Source organism: Ictalurus furcatus, chromosome 7 (genome assembly GCF_023375685.1).
Source record: "Ictalurus furcatus strain D&B chromosome 7, Billie_1.0, whole genome shotgun sequence".
In the NCBI taxonomy this organism is placed as follows: domain Eukaryota; kingdom Metazoa; phylum Chordata; class Actinopteri; order Siluriformes; family Ictaluridae; genus Ictalurus; species Ictalurus furcatus.
Window position 1 is genome coordinate 17,951,576 of NC_071261.1, and position 20,000 is coordinate 17,971,575.

General features: G+C 38.4%; 3 protein-coding genes across 9 annotated transcripts in view; 1 reads left to right on the top strand and 2 right to left on the bottom strand.

Annotated features, from left to right (window-relative positions):
* Window positions 1-5,700, bottom strand: part of ctdnep1b (CTD nuclear envelope phosphatase 1b) — a 16,670-nt gene extending 10,970 nt beyond the window's left edge. Inside the window, exons 1-3 of one of the 2 annotated variants that reach the window (XM_053629016.1) lie at window positions 5,078-5,700; window positions 2,150-2,216; window positions 1,154-1,236 (exon numbers count right to left, since the gene is read on the bottom strand). In XM_053629016.1, coding sequence (XP_053484991.1) covers window positions 1,154-1,236; window positions 2,150-2,216; window positions 5,078-5,191 — 264 coding nt within the window. In that variant the 5' untranslated portion in view covers window positions 5,192-5,700. Of the gene's footprint in view, window positions 1-1,117; window positions 1,237-2,149; window positions 2,217-5,077 lie in introns of both variants that reach the window. The other variant, XM_053629015.1, reaches the window with a different exon arrangement.
* A 6,122-nt stretch (window positions 5,701-11,822) lies between these two features.
* On the bottom strand, window positions 11,823-19,844 carry elp5 (elongator acetyltransferase complex subunit 5). 6 transcript variants are annotated; one of them, XM_053629021.1, is made up of 8 exons: window positions 19,031-19,822; window positions 18,846-18,906; window positions 15,528-15,608; window positions 15,161-15,372; window positions 14,217-14,395; window positions 13,953-14,051; window positions 13,221-13,351; window positions 11,823-12,958 (listed from the first exon to the last, which is right to left on the bottom strand). In XM_053629021.1, the coding sequence occupies exons 1-8, from the start codon at window positions 19,083-19,085 to the stop codon at window positions 12,850-12,852; spliced, it is 927 nt and encodes a 308-aa protein (XP_053484996.1). In that variant the 5' UTR covers window positions 19,086-19,822; the 3' UTR covers window positions 11,823-12,849. The 6 variants fall into 6 exon arrangements, with proteins under 6 accessions (XP_053484996.1, XP_053484999.1, XP_053484998.1 ...); XM_053629024.1 differs by having other exon boundaries at window positions 13,221-13,321; window positions 19,031-19,696; XM_053629023.1 differs by having other exon boundaries at window positions 14,217-14,392; window positions 19,031-19,694.
* The window catches only part of phf23b (PHD finger protein 23b), a 12,119-nt gene continuing 10,701 nt past the window's right edge, over window positions 18,583-20,000 (top strand). The window contains exons 1-2 of the mRNA XM_053629019.1: window positions 18,583-18,681; window positions 18,855-18,984. Of these exons, the coding sequence (XP_053484994.1) occupies window positions 18,936-18,984 (49 nt within the window). The 5' untranslated portion in view covers window positions 18,583-18,681; window positions 18,855-18,935. The remainder of the gene's footprint in view (window positions 18,682-18,854; window positions 18,985-20,000) is intronic.

A 20,000-nucleotide genomic window follows, 5' to 3' on the forward strand; every position in this document is an offset into this window, starting at 1 on the left:
GCTGATCGTCCTTACAGTGGAAAATTACATGTAACCATGTGTCCCCCCCAGACATGATCGAGAACTTGCAAATACCTTGGTGGAAGAGTGGGGTAACATCTCACAGCAAGAACTGACAAATCTGGTGCAGTCCATGAGAATGAGATGCACTGTAGTACTTAAAACAGCTGGAGGCCACCAGATACTGACTGTTACTTTTGATATCGACCCCCCCCCTTTGTTCAGGGACTCATTATTCCATTTCTGTTCATCAAATGTCTGTGAAACCTGATCAGTTTATATCTCAGTTGTTGAATGGTTTTATGTTAATACAAATATTTACACATTTACACAATTTACTGGAAATAAAAGCGAATGTGAGAGTTTCTTTTTTTGCCGAGTATATAACACTTACCCCAAACCCAATTCCAGCATCAGTGTTGCATTACCACGTATGTTAGAAAATTTCAACTATCAGATGTGTGTATACCAGAAGAGTGTGCATAATTCATGAGAAATCATCTGAACATTAGAAAGTACCATAAAATTCTACTGTCCTTGACTTCTCCAAACAGACGTTTGTTGAAAGTCATAAAGAAATACTTTAGTAAAACGTCTAACTTAAAAAATATGCCACAAAAAGAGTAAATAAGGAAAGACATATTTGGTCTCCAGTGTTTATTTCTATAGCTCTGCACCAGAGCTATGAGGCTAACAAAAATCCTTTTCGTCCAGTTCTTCAGTAAAGTCATGTCAACTTTCTGATGTGGTTTAAGACACAATCTGAATTACTGTAATCTATCATTTTTTTTATATAAAATTTGTTGTAGTGACACAAAATGAACCATCCTGGATGACCAAAATCCTTTCTGACATCTGGTATCTCTTCCCCTGGCTACAGGCCACAGTCTCTCAAAGTTAAAAGGTAAATCTGGAAGTTAAGCAGGTGATAATATAGTTCAAATTTGAACTTAAAACGTATGATTTTACACAAACAGACAAATGTCTATTCCTGTTTTGTCATTTTTTTATTCAACGAAATTTATCAGAGAATTTTATCTTTGCTTCTTTGAACAGTGGTCTCAGTTGTGTCCTTTCTGTTAACCGGTATGTGAATTTTATGCAATGCATTTCTTACTTTAAAGATAAAGTCTGGTGGAGTACCCGGCCGTACCGTTGATCTGAGAACCCCATCATGATGGGAGTGAATCAATGTCTCATCGAGGTCTAAAACCAGAATCTTCCGTTTTACTCCATCTGTCAAAACATGCAAACACACACACTTTGGTACCGAACTGATGTGACCCATTTAGGGCCGTTGAAAACAGTACAGCAAAACAAAGCGTTGCTTTCCATGTTAATCAACAACTGCCCATTCAGTTCTCTATAGACTGCTGTATTTACTTTGAGACTGAGTACATCTGCTGCAGTCAAAGCACTTATCTGCTGATTTACTCATTTGTCACCATCTAGGAGCGTTACAGAAACGTTAAAATACACACAAAAAAACATAGCCTTGTTGCCTAATATTGTGTATTGGGAAGCATTATGCTCAAAAAGCATATTTTGATTAAAAGGAAATTTTTTTTAAACACCACTCAGAGACAGTAACGTAGCTAGTTGAATGTTGGCATGGAACATTTCCAGGTAATGGGATATAGCAGTGTTAACTCAAAATTAATCAAATATTTCTAACATGTGTCCAATAAACTAATGTTAAATTAGTAATGATCAAGAATTTGTTTGACCGTGTTATTGTATTGTTGCTCCTTTAACTGATAAACTTTTGTTGCGAGATTTGCTTAGACGTCAGCTTTTTTATTCCCCCATCACTGAAACTGACATGGCTAAAGCACTGAGTGATATAAAAGAAAAAAGAAAGAAAGAAAGAACTTGAAGTCTACTGCTGTGTGCCCAGCATTCTTCAGCATGACTGCCACCCAATTCCACAGTGATACTGTGCCACCCATAAAGGGCTGGGTTTCCTTTCTGCTCTGGTTCCTCTCAGTTTCTCCTTCACCATTCAGAATCTAGAGCTAGACCTGGATTTCTCTAAAGCTCCTTAATGACAATGTCTATAGTTAAAAGTGCTATACAAATAAAACTGACCTGAAAAGAATATTTTTCCTAGTTCACAGGTAATGGAAGAGAGAAAGGCAGAGATACTCACTGAGTCTGGTTCTAGACAGCGGCGACAAGGGTAAATTGTCATATCGCACCGTCTGATATTGGATTATCTAGAGGAGGGGGGGGACAGATTCAATACAAGACATTACAGACTTCAGATACATAATCTTAGAATCTTACATAAATTCTTAGCTAAAAGTTCTTAGTTTTCTAAAACGTGACAGTTGTGACTACTATCTAATGATAGAATGTCTAATGGTAGAAGTGATCTACGAATAATTTGAATTGAAATGGTTTGTTTCCCTTTATGATAGACAAACACTCCTCAGTAGGGGTCTCCATAAACAAGTCATGGACAAGCCAAAAAAAATCCTTAAGATTTTTATCCTTAATCCTTAAGAAAATTAAAAACACATTAGGAACGCAATGCAAATCTGAAAATCCTGAAATGTGGTATAATAGGCATTCATTAAAAAAAAAATCCTTGGGAATTATCCAAAGCTGTGTTGTTTAAATTTACACAAACATTTTGCTAATGACTTTATCCATGTTATCAAAATGTAAACATTCTACAGGATACAAACCAAAACAAAATGATGAAATAGCCAGAGATAAGGTCCATGACCTCAGACTTCAATGTTGGAAAAATTCATCCTTACTTGTTACATTTCCCCTACAATTCTGAGACGCCTATACTTCTGTCGCCTGTTCCTTCCCCCTTCAAGCTAAATTTAGCTTTAAGAGGGCAGGAGTTGGTGGGAATGCAGGGGCAAACAGAAGGGGTAACCAGGGTGAATGCCGTTTTAAAGGGGAGGTTTTGTTCTAGCCTCTGAGGGCTGGAAACATACTGAACGCACTTACACAGAATCTGTAAGCCCAGTGGACCCCATCAGTTGATGGGCGGACTATAACCTGACTGCAACCCCTGCTTAGCAGTGGCCAAAACTTTTCTGTTTTTATTAAACTACCATCACATAGGACTGTTCTTAAAAATATTAAAATTAAAAATCTCTACTTATATTGTTGAGTCATGGAAGAAAGAATACCGTGTTTCTAAACTGCTGCTAGTTTCCCTTACAATCCTGTGTCAGAGGTGTAGGGTCGAAATTTGTACATCATAAGATTCAGATATGTCAAATGTCATCACACCCCACTTGAAAGAAGTCTGGTTATAGGGTGACTGATAGAAATCACAGCCAATCAGATCAAAGAGACAGAGTGAACAAGTATGAGAGTGTAAAGAAACCAAATGGGAGTGAAAGAGTGAAAGTGTGTGCTATAATATACAAGTTCAAAGAATTCAGCCTGACATAATTTTACCTTTTTTCTTGCTGAAAAGATAAGCCAGGTACTTCATATGTGATTTAGTAGTAAGCTAGTGAATGGCAGTCAGCCACTTTGTTGACATTTATGGCTTTTGTATCGTTATCCAGTTGTTAAGTTGTTTAAACTAGTGTATATGTTTGTGTATTTTTGCTTGTAAAACTTGGTTAAATTGAACAAGACACCAGAGAGGGTAAAATTCCAAAAACATCCTGCAACTTTAAGTAGAAAACATTATAGTGGAGGTGATAGACATTTGTGCTTCATAATCCTAAAAACGGTTACACAACTGACTTGTGTTTTTATGTACACAAACAGAGGATTGTAGCTCTATATATCTAACAGGTGTAAGAGCAATGAGACACTTGAGTTTATAGACAGACTAACACACTTAAGACCAATTATTACAGACTAGAAAACTTATGAAATGGCAGGTAACTACACCTTTAATGCTTAATTTCTGTGTAACATGGGCTATAGATTGTGTAGTAGACTCAGGTTGCTGATGCATGTTTGAATTACATGACCTTTCCCTCATGCACACTTCATCACATCTTCTCAGCAGCTTCTGACCTGCACATGATGCACCCTTTAGCACAGGTCAAGATAGGCCAAGCTTGGCTTTAAGTTGGCAACCATTGCAGTGGTGACATGTTGCCATTTCAATAAACTGTAAGCAAATCTTAAAATGGGAAAAAGGAACCCATTGAAAACAAAAAAAGAGAAATAAATATATGCATACAAAACACACTAGTGCTGTGGTTTAAGCGTTTCCTGTTGCAACAGAAGCCAGTATAGTCAGGTGGTTCAAAAGCGTATGCACCTACTGCCTGGTTTCCTAAAGGAGATGCCTGCCAACGATCTAAAACTGAGTTTTTAGAAAGCCTCTAATAACATGACACAGCAAGGCATTTACAAGTAGCTTTAATATGAGAATCATGAATGGTAATCCTTTATGGCAAGTCCAAAATGGTAATTATTATCATGTGTGTTGTGATTATCTTACAGTTATTAAACTGGTCACTTAACTTAAAATGCGTGGGTTTAATCCAAAGCTCATAAACCCAAAAACAATTATGCCTGTAGATAATGGACCCATTTTGTGCTGTTGGTGGAAACTTCAGGAATGTCCATGGAAATTATTTTTCATTTTAAGCCAGGGATCCCTGGCTTAAAAGAGTTTGAGAAGTCTTGCTCTAAATGACACTTGTATGTACTAAGAACTATTTCAGCCGTTTACAACTATTTGTACAGGATTTAGATCGAGAATGAAAGTCTGTGAAGCCTCTCCAGAGGTGAATTAAAGGCTGGGTTTGTAAGAACAGAATTGTACTTGTACACTACTGCTTTTTAAATAGTGGGCGGGGCGTGTGGTTCTAGCCAATCAGAAGAGAGATGTACTTTAACTCAGTTAATGGCAGATGGAAAGTTACAATTATGAAACCTGCCTCACACATTTTTGTCATAAATTAATCACCATATTTACAGGTGCGAGTGCTGGGAGCGCTTTTCACACCTGCTCCAATGTGTAAACGTTTAATTTCCTACAAGTAATGAAAGGCAGTAGCCTACGAGTGCATGAAGCCAAACAGTATGGTTAGTTGCAGTGTTTTTAAGTTGATCCCCGGCGCAGATATAAGCTACTCACCGTTCTTAGCGGTTTCCTGAGGATATATAAAAATAAACTCCATAACTTGGACGTCATGCTAAAGAAAGTGCGGACACACAACAGACACTGACGAGTCTTTAGCAGGTCAACCATTCCACCGAAAAGTTCCAGACACACCGTGTGAACAATCACTCGTCCGGTAGCGGAAACCTTATGAGATCCGCGCTGAGATCTTTTACAACTTTCCAGAAGAGTCTGTGAACATCTTCAGTCTTCTTTCATAAAGGCTCTCATTGCTTAAACCCGGTAAAGCCTCAAGAACTAAAAGTGCATGTGTGAGGTTTCTCTTTAGTGGACTGCTCCAGGTTTGAATTTAAATAGTGTCCAGCTTAATTAAACAAACACAACTATATATACAACTAGCTAGCGGTGTGGCTATCTGAACCGGCTGGGGACGCTGAGCAGCAGACTTGTTGAGGTGATATAAAGTCCAGTTCAAAACCAGAACACAAATGATCCAAATACAGTGTTTTCCCTCCTCACCGCTGAAGGGTGCAGCTCAGTTAATAAAGAGTCAGTGCTGAGAGACAGTTCAAACCAAACCCGGAACAGTGCTGAACACCGACAGCGTCAACTGTCGTCACTTCCGTAAAGGCACAAAAGTTCACCTCCGGTTTTTTTGTTTGTTTGAGAAAAAAAAATTATATATATATATATATATTCCTAGTACTTGTAGATTTTGTGGTAATGAAGATGAAACATTAATACATTTATTCTATTCTTGTGAATCGGTTCAGAAGTTTTGGGTTGACTTATATTCCCCATTGTTGCACAATCTTTTAATTTAAAAGACATCATTTGCTATTACACAGAGTCTGCCAACAAATCTAGAGAATATATTATCAATTGTTTAAAATTTTGTTTGGCAAATTCTTTATCCATAAACAAAAATGTATGGGCTCATCTTCTACTCCTTCACATTTTTCTGCTCAGAACGTTTTGTTTAACTAGCAATAAAAATGTGATAGATTTCAGAAAATATATTAAATATATATTTTTGTAATGACTGTTGATTAGGTTTAACCAACATTTACTGTTTTTATTTGTCTATTTTAATGATCTATCTCTTGCTGGCATTGCCTCCTTATAGGAATTGTATGGTACCCTTTACCTTTGTACATTATAATTTATTATTATAACATTTCTATTTTTCTTTCTTAATTTAGAAGCGATTATTGACCCAGGTGAACAGTAACTGGTGAGTGTTTCTTTCTGGATTTTTTAGTTGAAACTAGTTTTAGCATCGATTGTCCTTGTTGCTACGAGCTGTACACTTGTTGCTAGATTAAAGCAAATTCCGGTATTCAGTTTCGGTCGGGAGTAGCTCGTTCACGCGACTACTCTTTGTTTTGCTAATTAAAGAGGCGTGCTCAGCTGAAACACATCAGTATTAAGAAACGCTGAGGCGGAAGCGTCAGCCCTTGTCGTGTGAAGACCTGCGAGTCTACTTGCGCGAGTCCACCGAGCAAGGACACCGACAAGACACCACACGTGCTGCTAGGTATACTTTTCTCCCTTTATTCCTCTTGCTGTTACCTGTTTCCACACACTAACATGTGTCATCAGTTCATCCCTGTTATTTGCCACAGGCGCAGACCGTGGCATTCTCCCAGAAACGTACGCAACTTGGACAACCTACGCTCTCTGAATGCGGCCTCTGCAGGTTCTATCTCATTCTCAGTCGGACTTTGGAACTGTCAATCTGATGTCAACAAGGCAGATTTCATTTCTGCATTTGCAACCCACTCCAATCTCAGCGTGCTGGTTCTGACTGAGACCTGGATCCATGCTGAGAACACTGCCACACCCGCTGCCCTGGCCTCCAACTTCAACTTCTCCCATACCTCACGCCCCAACAGACGAGGGGGTGGTACAGGTTTGCTTCTCTCCAAAACATGGAAATTTACCTGGCTTTCTCCCTCTTGCTCATACACGTCCTTTGAATTTCATGCTGTTACAGTAACTGACCCTGCCAAAATGCACTTTCTTGTTGTTTACTGTCCTCCAGGTCAACTGGGGAAGTTCATCGATGAATTTGATACACTACTGTCCACCATCCCAGATGATGGAACTCCTCTTCTGGTCCTTGGTGATTTCAACATTCATCTAGACAAGCCACATGCAGCTGACTTTCTTGCTCTCCTTCCCACATTTGACCTCAAGCAGTTCACCACACCAGCAACCCTCAAAGCCGGTAAACAGCTTGACCTCATCCTCACACGTAATTGCACCACACACAATCTTCTCATTACTCCTCTCCACACCTCTGACCATTTCTTTATCCAGTTCTCTATTTCTCTCCCCTCACCACCATCAATGTCTCCTCCCTCTATCTCTTTTCGTCGCAATCTTCGCTCCCTTTCCCCCTCACATTTCTCCTCCGTTGTCACAACCTTACTTCCCTCCGAAAGCCACCTTTCCTCACTTGACTTAAACACCGCAACCGACATGCTATGTTCCACTCTAACATCATCTCTTGACAGCATATGCCCCCTAATCTCCAGACCTGCTTGCACATCACCCTTTAGTCCTTGGCTCTCAGAAGCTCTGCGTAGCAACCGGGCCAAACTAAGAGCATCTGAAAGGAAATGGCGCAAATCAAACAACCCAATTGACCTAACCAATTACCAGACACTTCTCTCTTCTTTTTCCAATAGCATCTCCATTGCTAAAGCCACATTCTACCAAGAGAAGATTCTTAGTTCTCCCAACACCCTCATTCTTTTCAAAACCTTTTCCTCTCTACTCTGTCCCCCTCCTCCCCCTTCCCCTACTTCTCTCACTGCAGATGACTTTGCCACTTTCTTTACCAACAAGGTTACATCAATCAGAAACCTGTTCTCAGCCCCAGACATGCATAGACTGACTCCTCTTCCGTGTAACTCCCAACTGACTTCCTTCTTTCCCCTCTCAGGGACTGATGTCTCTAAACTCCTCCTCTCTAGCCATCCCACAACCTGTCCTCTTGAGCCTATCCCTTCTCATCTTCTTCAGTCCATCTCTCCCACACTATTACCTGCACTCACACACATCTTTAACACATTGCTCTCTACTGGCACATACCCTACCTCATTTAAGCAAGCCCGGGTTACCCCACTGCTTAAAAAACCATCACTCAACCCTGCTATAGTTGACAACTACAGACCTGTTTCCCTACTCCCTTTTCTTTCAAAAACTCTTGAAAGAGCCGTTTTTAATCAACTCTCAAATTTTCTCACACAGAACAACCTCCTGGACACCAAACAGTCTGGCTTCAAGAGCAAGCACTCCACGGAGACTGCTCTGCTTTCCGTCACTGAAGCCTTACGACTAGCAAGAGCAACCTCTAGATCATCTGTCCTCATCCTACTTGACCTCTCTGCTGCTTTCGACACTGTGAACCATCAGATCCTCCTGTCAACTCTCTCCAGCCTGGGCATCACTGGAACGGTTCTGCGCTGGGTGGAATCCTATCTCTCTGACAGATCCTTCAAGGTATCATGGAGGGGAGGTATTTCTGAAACTCAGCAACTCACAACTGGTGTTCCACAGGGGTCAGTTCTGGGTCCACTCCTCTTTTCTATCTACACTACATCTCTAGGGCAGGTGATAGAGTCTCATGGCTTCTCATATCATTGCTATGCTGATGACACCCAGCTCCATTTGTCCTTCCAGCCTGACGATCCATCCGTCTCTGCACGCATCTCTGCTTGCCTTTCGGACATCTCGGTCTGGATGAAGGAAAACCATCTTAAACTTAACCTGGCAAAATCTGAGCTTCTCGTGATCCCAGCCTGTCCCTCAATCAACCACAACCTCACTGTACAGCTCGGCTCACTCACACTCATGCCAACCAGGACGGCCAGGAACCTTGGGGTGATTCTTGATGACGGCTTGACCTTTACAGACCGTATCTCAGCAACTGCAAGGTCCTGTAGGTTCATCCTTTACAACATCAAGAAAATCCGACCCTACATCACCAAACAGGCTACACAGATACTAGTCCAGGCTCTTGTTATCTCTAAACTGGACTACTGCAACTCACTGCTTTCAGGCCTCCCAGCCAGCTCCATCAAACCCCTTGAGATGATTCAGAATGCTGCAGCGTGCCTCGTCTTCAGCCAGTCCAAGAGAACCCATGTCACACCCCTCTTCATCTCTCTCCACTGGCTTCCTGTAGCTGCCCGCATCAAGTTCAAGGCCTTGATGCTCACCTACAAGACCTTGTCAGGAACAGCACCCTCCTACCTCAACTCTCTCCTGAAGGCCTACGTTCCCTCTCGCAATCTGCGATCGATTAGCGACCGACATTTAGCAGTTCCAACTCAGCGTGGCGCAAGGTCCCTTTCCAGAACCTTCACACTAACTGTTCATCGGTGGTGGAATGCACTTCCAATCTCAATCCGGACCGCGGAATCTCTCACCATCTTCAAAAAACAGCTAAAGACCCACGTCTTCCATGAACACCTAACCAACTCATAAAAAAAATTGCACTTACACCTCTACTCTGCACTTTGCTTCTTCTGGAATTCAATTAATAGATCTTGTATGGTAGCACTTCTTGTATTGTTCTCTGCTTGATATATCGCTTTGCTTGTATCTTTCTCATTTGTAAGTCACTTTGGATAAAAGTGTCTGCTAAGTGAATAAATGTGTGTGTGTGTGTGTGTGTGTGTGTGTGTGTGTGTGTGTGTGTGTGTGTGTTTTGTTAACTGCTTCTTAATGCTTTCCTGGAGCTGTTTGTGTAATTTTTTTGTTTATTATTTGCTTTTGAATTAATAAAAAAAAAAAAACCTCTGTTGTTTTTTTGCCAATTATGAATAAAACAAACACCAGCCATCTAGACAGTTATTATCTCCAAAAGGTTACAAAGTGCCAGAGTTTAATATTCCCTGACAGAATGTTTAGTTACATCATTTAATTTGCTGTTCAAATACAGGATTTGTCTCATCAGTGTTGACTTTTAGTGATGTGGAATATTCTGGGTGTAGAAAGAAAGTATACTTCTGTTTAACCATTTTTTTTCTACAAAAAAATTCATTTCCAAGAATATGATGCATAACAAGACAACAGAAAACACAAGGCAAGTGAAAAAGCAATAAGTGAAATGATTTGTTTAGACCAGTGGTTCTCAAGCTGGGGGCCACCAGCTTTTTCTTTTACCTATATGTAAGTCAGGATTGTCAACCTTTGAATTATTAATAAATAAAATCAATTCTACAAAGCAGACTGAAAAGTCACCAAACATATACATCCATTGATATACTAGTGTACAGTACTGTTAGTCACACACTGATAAAACCTATTTAAAGTCTATTTAAAATGGATAAGTCTTTAGATAGAGGACAGTCTCTTTGTTGAGAAAGTTAATACAGAAGAGCCTAGTGTGAAAAAAATAAACTGCACAAATTTGACTCTAAGGACCACCAAGTAATGCACCCTACACAAGGGGAGGCCTCAAGCTGAAAAAGATTGAGAACCACTGGTTTAGTCTGTCTTAATCAGCACCTGATTTGAGAGACTGGCCAAACAATCTGAGCGAGCTATAACATGTGAGGGGAAATGAGTGACGAATCAGCCAAGGATCCATAGAGAGGATACAAAAGAGTTTGGAGGACAGTATAAGTATTTTTTTTTAAAAAAGGTAGACATATAATTTATTAGAGATTATATTACATTTAGTCACAAAACCTTTAAATTGATATTTTATTAGATTCACTGATAATATTGACACACTATAAGGCAAAAAGTTTAGACACCCAACCATTACACCCCAGGCCTCCTCGTCTGACATCAACGCCCGACATAAACAATGCTCTTGTGGCTGAATCAACAGTATAAGCAGTACAAACAATGGATGGATGGATAATTAAAGAACATCTGGTAAATGGCAAACCTTTCCCTCTCAACTACATGTATGGGGTAAATTTATAATAATGTCTTCTCTAAATTATACACCAAGTTATTCCATTACATAAACCATTACCACATCATTATCCTCTATTAATTAGCACATTTTAGCACATCTGCTCATTATTCAAGCCATCAAGCATATTTTTGTGAAATCATAATCTGAACACGTGTGCCGTGTTACCTCAGGACAGTGGGCTTCATTTATCAAAGTGGATACAGATTTATTCAAAAAAAATTTGTATGAGTATTTACACAAGAAATTCATGAAAATCCTGTAAATTCAGAAAAACCTTTGTATCCTACTTGTGTTTGAGTGCGTGTTAATTTACGCATAAATAGACTAACCATTGTAAACCTTGACTTGATCGATTTTACATGATATAATTTGCATGGATTAAAACTGCACTTTTATGTATGGAATATACAATGGACCTTAAATTGCTTATTTCTGTGATGTTTACAGCATTTAGCAGACACCCTTATCCAGAAGTGCTTTGGAGTCTCTATCAAAAACACATCCTCATGCTAGTTCAGGTACTAAAAATACCATTGAGAAAATTTTGTGAAAACCAGTCGTTTTATATAATTGTATTAATTAAAGAATATAAACATAAAAAAAGCAAGCCAACACAAATCCATATATTAAGACAAACAAAAATTAATCATTTCATAATGACAAAAGAAATGTGGCGGTATAAATGTTGGACTGGCCGGTCTGTCTGCACATAGCCATAAACAAATCCCTCAGCTGAATTCAGATTTAACTAAATAAATATTTATTTAGTTGTATACCAGCTTCATTGTTAAAAATAAAAATTCCACTCACAGCATATTTGGGGAAAACTCCACTATATTTTACTCAGTATAGTGTGTGAATGTCTTAATCCCATTACAACCAAACTGAAAAGGTTATATATGTAACTCCTTATGTTTGCTCTATTTCTGCAAATTGTTTTAAATGCCAGTCAAAATGTAGGTAGTTATTTTCATTCTAATAATTTATCAGAATTTATTCATTCTTTTTCAGTATTTGCTTTATCAGCATTATTAATCCGTAATAACTCTGGTAAAAGGTTTTAGTGGCCTTTTTCACAAAAGGTATATAGTCTATCAGCAAATATTATTTCTTCTGATGCATAGGTGCCAACTTACAAAAGTCAGTAGAGGGTGCTCAAAACAGACAACAAAACTGTTATAAACGATATTGCTAGATACGGAACATATGCAAAAATCACCCATTTAACCAAAAATCAGCTGTCTGATTTTTGCACTAAAAAAAGTCCCCTTCTGACCACAAAACATATGTATACTTGCACAAAAATAAATACAGAAAATCATTCTGGTGTGATATGCTTGGAATTAAGGCATCTGAGAGGTGAATCACTGTCGCTGATTCTGATGATCACAAACACAGAGTTTTCTCTTCTCACTCAGGGTTGTCTACATGTGACAAAACAGATGTTTAAAAACAAAACATTGTTTTAAAAGGTCACTTTGTCTCTTGCTGCTAGCTTAAGAGTCTGCATACTAAATAGTATGTCAAAAATATACCGTTACCAGAACAGTTATCTGATCCATAAAGGGTGGACTATTTTAGCATACTATTTTGTATGCTAGTATGTGATTTGGGATGCAGCCATATACAATGACAAACTAGTCCCTTTGAATAGACAGTATGGATGACACTATAGTGTGCAATATTGCAGGTATTGTACTTCCACAAGCATCGTCCTAACCATAGCATGACGTTTAGACCACATGTATAAATTGGCCTAAATATGGAATTTATTTTAATTTAAAATATAGTAGCTCGGGCTCCAGAATCCACGGCACTCCTAACAATGTTCAATAGGAAACTTTTAGACATCAAGGTCATCATCGGGGTCTTCTTCATCAATGTCATCATTGGCATCAGGTTCATACATAATGCGTCCAGAACCCCGGCCTGGCCTCAGGAGAGCGGACTTTCTGTTTAAGCAGCAACAAAGATATCATGTTAACAAATTACACATCATACACATAGATTACCTGAATTATTTTTAACAATACTGAATAATACTCAATTTATACAAACTAAAAAGGGGTAATATAAAAACATGGGTAAATTTGATGTCTGCATCAGTATTCGTTTTTACGCATTTCCTCTTAACACTTGAGATACTTAGTAAGCCCAAATAAGAAATGTCAGAATAGCAAGATAGTTTGAACCTCTATTATTAATCCATCTTACTTTTCTTCACTGAAGACAAACGGTAGAGCGACTTTTTCCCTTGCCTCTCTTTCAACCTCAGACAAATGAAGATTAAAAGTCAGATTTGATGTTGGATCCACCTGAAGGAGAAAGGAGAACGAGGACACACACTGCAAAACATGTTCATATCCATGACTGGGTGGACATACACTATATGGCCAAAAGTATGTGGACACCTGACCATCACATCCATGTGTGTGTTCCCCAAACTGCTGCCACAAAGTTGGTAGCTGACAATTGTACAGAGAACTTTATATCCTGTAGTATTAAGATTTACTTCACTGGAACCAAGGGGCCCAAACCTGTTCCAGCATTATGATGCCCTTGTACACAAAGTGGGGTATGGACATGGTATGCCAAGGCTGGTGTGGAAGAACTCAAGAATTCTGCACAGAGCCCTGACCTCAACCCCACTGATTACTTTTGTGATGAACTGGAATGACGACTGCGCACCAGGCCTCCTCATCAAACATCAGTACCTGACCCACTAATGCTCTTGGGGCTGAATGGACAAATCTCCACAGCCAAGCTCCAAAATCTAGTGGAAAGCCTTCCCAGAAGAGTGGAGGTTATTATAACAGCAAAGGGGAACAAATTCTGAAATTGTCAACAAGCACATATGGGTGTGATGGTCAGGAGTCCTCAAACTTCTAGCCATATAGCGTACATACAAAAAAGTTATGCTTTAGAAACAAACACTGATGAATTCACCTCAGACTTAGTGTGCAAGTCTGTTTGAACATTTCCAGATTGGTTGGGTTTAGTCTCTATTGATAGTGTCAAGTCCTCTGTTAAACTGAAAAACTCCTCCTAGAAAAGAAAAAAGTATTTTACAAAAAAAAAAACCACAACAACAACAAAAAAAAAACAAGAACTGTGTTATCAGCTTTTAAATACAAAACATCATCTATGAAAAAAAACACCTATAAGGATTTAACTTTACATTAAAATCAGTTTGTAAGAAAAGCTAATTACCTTCTGCATAACCTTTCCAGATTTTTTACGTTGTGATGTCTTGGCCATAGCATAGCGTGCATTGTTCATAGGTGTAACAGAAATTACAGTGCTTGCTACGTGGCTTACAGTTCCCACAATGCCTTGCTGATGAAGATCCGTGTGTAGGAGACCAAAAATCATCCTTACAGAGCCTCCTGCTTGTCAAAGGGAATAATATGCGTGTCAGCTGACCAAGCCGACAGTTTATTCGACATACAGTAAGGGGTTTTCCAAACAGGGTCAAATTCAATAAATAATTCAAATAAGCTTACATGAAAATAGTATTATTTTTCCAACACCTGATCCTGAACTTCCCCTAAACTGCACATTATCCATCTCTGGTCTGCATCTATTCTGAAGACAGAACATCACTAACTACATTCACCATGCATCCACAAGACTTTAATAATTTATCCAGTTATTTTTATTTCAAATACATGTTGCATTGCACATGAACTAATCACTGCACACAAGAGTTTTTAATGTGATTGTTGTGGCCAAAAATGCTCGATTTTGCTGCAGCGTTTTTCAAAATTAGATTTTTTTTTGTGCTTTTTTACGGAAAACTCCTTGAATTGGTGAAATTGCAGTTGCAGGAAATTGTTTTGCATGGTCTTTTGCAGTGATGTTTGTTGGCAAATGAGACCTTTTCTAGCTGTACTCATGTACGATGCACATGAATCGAAAAGGCTTTGATTGTATGAGTGTTGTGATGATGTCACATGATGCATCTTGGCCCAAATGTGCAGAAAATCTACAGTCATTTTGAATAGAACATTGCGAGCTCCTCCAAATATTGCTGAGTGTGCTTGATTTTGCATTCAATTCTGCGAACGTAAAACCACAGAGGGACTGACTAACGCAAAGCAGTTAAAGAAAAGGGCCTGGGATTAAAGTGCTTGTAAACTGCTGAGATGACAAACCTTTCCTGAGCTTCTGAAGTTCTTGACAAACGGTAACAGTGTCATGATGTCTTACAACCCAAGACAAAGAGTCAATGACAAGTACAGAAGCGTTGGCGTGATGCGTCTCCTGGAGTAGCAGTGTGATTTCTGTTGCGCTGAAATGCTTCACTGTGAACAAGGACTGCTTGGTCCAGCCCAGAGGGTCGGTGTATGCACTGTGAAAGTGAAACCTATCAACAGAAAAAGTGAACGGCTCAACAGCAATTTTGTCTTATAACTGCTCACTGTTTGGTGTTGACAAAATACTGTATGCTACATACAAAAACAACTTTCATATTATCTGCAAGCATAATGTAAATTTTTAGATCATAGATAATAGACTCACAAATGCAAGTAATTGCTGTCCAGTCCGGCACACAACTCATGCTCGGGAACTTCAAATCCCAACACATGGACAGCTTCCCCCCTTAAAATGAAAAGGAACAAAACAGAGTTAAACCCAAATTATACTTAAACAGATTGAATATGTAATAATTTTGTGTTGAGTACAGAAATAACTAGGCACAAGTACTATAAAGCAAACATAAATAGTAATAACCACTTTAAAACAAACAAAAGGCACAATCAACTATAACTGATCGTGATGGGATTAGATGGTAGACTCGAATCTATCAATAGCTGTACAATAAAACTATTAGGGGTTAGCAAATCATTACATCATAAAGTGTCATCAACAGCATAAGAAAGAATAATGTGCACACTACTGCAAACACACAAAAAAACACTAAACAATTTGATATTTGCCCTTTTGTGTAATTTGTCCTTTGATTGGACAACATGTGCTTAGTATATCTACTTTATATCTATTTCACTCACACACAAAAACATACACACACACACACAATCTCGCTCTCTCTCTCTCTAATAACTATTTATTATTGGGCCGGCTGTGGTTCAGGTGGTAGAGCGGGTTGTCCACTTATCATAGGCTTGGAGGTTCGATTCCCGGCCCACATGACTCCACATACCGAAGTGTCCTTGTGCAAGACACTGAACCCCAAGTTGCTCCCGATGGCAAGTCAGCACCTTGCATGGCAGCTCTGCTACCATTGGTGTGTGAGTGTGTGTGTGAATGGGTGAATGAGACACAGTGTAAAGGTTAAGAAAGCGCTATAAGCGCAGACCATTTACCATTTATTATGATTCATTCAAAGAAATGTAATCTTTGAGTATGATTTAGAACGGGTAGAATTCTAGAGCTAACGAATATAAATATGTATATAAAATAACAAATGACAATTATCCCTTAATTTTATCCTTTCAGTCATATTTGCGCTGCAAACAGCAATGATCGCTTTAACTTGTCAATGCTGGCAAGTGACAATTAAACAATTTTAACGCACTCCATGTCATGCATTAAAATCGTGTAAAGCACACACAGATGTGTATTATACCTTACTTAGTTTTCTGTCCAATGGTATTTATGGGGGGAAATGTATACTCAAGTAAATAATCTACCTCGTTCGCATTCGTTACACCTCTGACTGTATTTCACATGTGCCTTCTGAATCCCTGATGATGACATGTTATGGATGCAACATAGGCTGAGAAGTATCAGACTAAATGGAGAGCGCATTTAAGGGGGGAGTTTCACTCTGGGCAATAACATGATACAAAGGTCACTGATAGGCTGCCTGCATCTACAGTCTGGGATAGAAAGAAATCAGGCACAGCTTCATTTCTTCACACCATTCTGTGTAATTTTTCTTATGAAAAAAACTGTTCTGCTCTTGCACTTGGTTCCACAAACATCCAATGACATCTGGAGTGGATGCAAAAAAGGAAGGCTGATCTTCATGGTTTTTTATTTATTATTTTCAAAAGACAGGGGGAGGTGGAATTAACCCTGCTAGTACATTTATCCCAGCCACCTATAGCGGGGTTAGGAACCTATGGCTCTTTCAGTGATCGCCTATGGTCCAATGGCAGGGAAAAATAAAAACAATCATGAAAGCTAGTCTGTCAATTCAATTAAAACTCTACACATTACATAATTCATAATCGATGCTGGTTTCTCATGTATACACCAACCTGTGGTACAACAACCTCAAATTTCATTGGACAATGTGGAGCAAAGCGTTAATTTCCTGCTCTAATTCATAAATCGGTTGAAAACTACATAGCCAGTCTGTTTTCAGTTTATTTTTAACAAAGGTGAAATGGCTAAAAGAAAAACAAGACGACTATCGTCCTTTCCGAGACAGATGAATTTGTGTGTTTGGAAGTCGCATTAACCTTGAATTTACTCTTAATTACGGACTGCATCCTGTATTGATTTACTATTCGAAGAAATGATCATAGTTGGTTAAATGAAGTGCCACCTACAGGCCAATTAGGTGAAGTGCAGGCTGTTAGGTCAAGAACACACAAAATGTCAAATGGCCTTTATTACATTACCACTTCATATAATTCTGCAATAATACTAAAGATAATAACTATAAGAAGAAGAAGACATACAAAAACGTTAAAAAAAATTGAACTTTTCTCCGGCTCTTTAAATAAAACACTGGTATAAAGTTGGCTTAACTTTGGACGTTCGATATTCACAGATAAGAGGAAATTAAGGGACCACCCCCAAAGTTACATACGACATTGTTAAACACGTTTCTAACTTCAATAGCATTTGAAGAGAATGACTTAAAGTCTATAACAAACTGTAAAGTGTTCATGTAGGTGTCAGCTATAACACACACCTTTTAGATTTTTGATATTTAATAAAATAAACTATTAAATCATATATAAATATTGCCATGTATTTTATTACTGCATGGGCTCATACACAAAATATACCATAATTTAAAGCTCAATAGTATTTGAAGGGAATGACTTACAGTCACACAACCAACTGTAAAGTGTTCATCCAGGTGTCTGCTATAGCGCACACAGAAGAACACATCTATTTTTTGAAGAAAACCATTCAATCCAGTACAGGTCATTTTGACCCGCTTTATGCATTCGTGAAGGTTTTTTTTTTTGTTCATGCATTGTAGTGTTAAATATCAAAAATCTAAAAGAAGTGCGTCATACCTGACACCTAGTCGAACACTTTACAGTTGGTTATATGACTGTAAGTCATTCCCTTCAAATGCTATTGAGCTTTAAATTATGGTATATTTTCTGTATGAGCCCATGCAGTAATAAAATACATGGCAATATTTATATATGATTTAATAGCTTATTTTAATAAATATCAGAAATCTAAGAGGTGTGCGTTATAGCTGACACCTACATGAACACTGTACAGTTGGTTATATGACTGTACGTCATTCCCTTCAAATGCTATTGAAGTTAGAAACGTATTTAACAATGTCGTATGTAACTTTAGAGACGGTCCCTTAATTTCCGCATAACTGCGAATATCGAACGTCCAACGTCAAACCAACTTTATTCCAGTAAAGAAAAAAAAATCATAACTTGTTTTTGCTTTTATGGCTCTGCCAGCTGTAAAGGTTCCCGACCTCTGACCTCCTACAAGCATGGTATGGGTCTATCTAGTTGTGCGTGATATAAATACCTGAGTGCAGGACTGATGTTTAGGCATTAATTTTCAACCATGTATTAATAAAAAAAATATATATATAATAATAATAATAATAATAATAATAATAATAATAATAATAATAATAATAATGCCATCCCATACCTCTTTAAGGCGCAGTTTATGTAATACTTAAGGAGGCGTCGTCCAGAATAACAAGCCGTGTCTGGAAGAGAAAATCCACACAGAGCTCAGATGTTTAGAGAAGCAGAATACACACACACACATATATATAATGTAACAGGTAAATAGTGTTGATACTGATGTTTAATTGTTTTGGTTTTTTTTACCTCGAATAATAACGAATCCTCCCGATTCTGCCCCCTGTAACACCTCTGACAGCATTGTAAAATGCTAAAAGTCAATAATCTCCAGCAAACCAACCAGTTATGTAATGTTTACACAGTCCGCTTATCTTTAATGTACTGGTCTGGTCCTACAGTTGCACGAAGAATTAATAACTAAACCGTGAACCTCTTTACTGTATTTGATCCAAAATAATCAGCAATGTGTTGTTTAATACGGTGCGTGTTCTTCGTTTACACTCCGACTCATTATGATGTGACTTTACTGCGCATATCGCCCCCTAATGTGCTGGAGTTTAAGGCGTGTTCGCGACACGAGAGACACAACATGGCTCCACTGTTTCTTTTCTCTCTCTTTCTGTCTTTCTTCTTTAGCAACAGAAAGGAATCATTACATACAAACATCCTACTTAAATTCTTTTAACTTGAGCATATTATGGAAACGTTCCTGAAACATTTGTGTATAGTTATAAAAAATAGCCTGCCTATTCTCTCCCTCCAGGATTTCAAGATCGCAGAAATTAATGCAAAATCAAGCAAACTCCTCAATATTTGGAGGAGCGTGCAATTTTTCTAAATTACCGCAGAATTTTCTGCAGATTTGGCCAAGATGTGTCACGTGACGTCATCACAACACGCATTTAGCTAAATCCCTCCTCGATTCACGTGCGTCAAACATGTGTACATCTCAAATGTCTCATTTACCAGCAAACATCACTGTGAAAGACCGTGCTAAAAATTGTATGCAGTTGCAATATTCGCCAATTCATGTAGTTTTCTGCACTAAACAAAAGCACAAAAAAAATCTGCAAATTGCATCAAAACATTTTAAGAAAACCGCAGCAAAATCAAGCATTTTTGGCTGTAACAATCACAAAAAACTCTGTGAAATCCTTACAGACTGCTTATTTGGCAAACTTCATGAAAGTCCATGAAACGTTTCAGAAATGTTCAT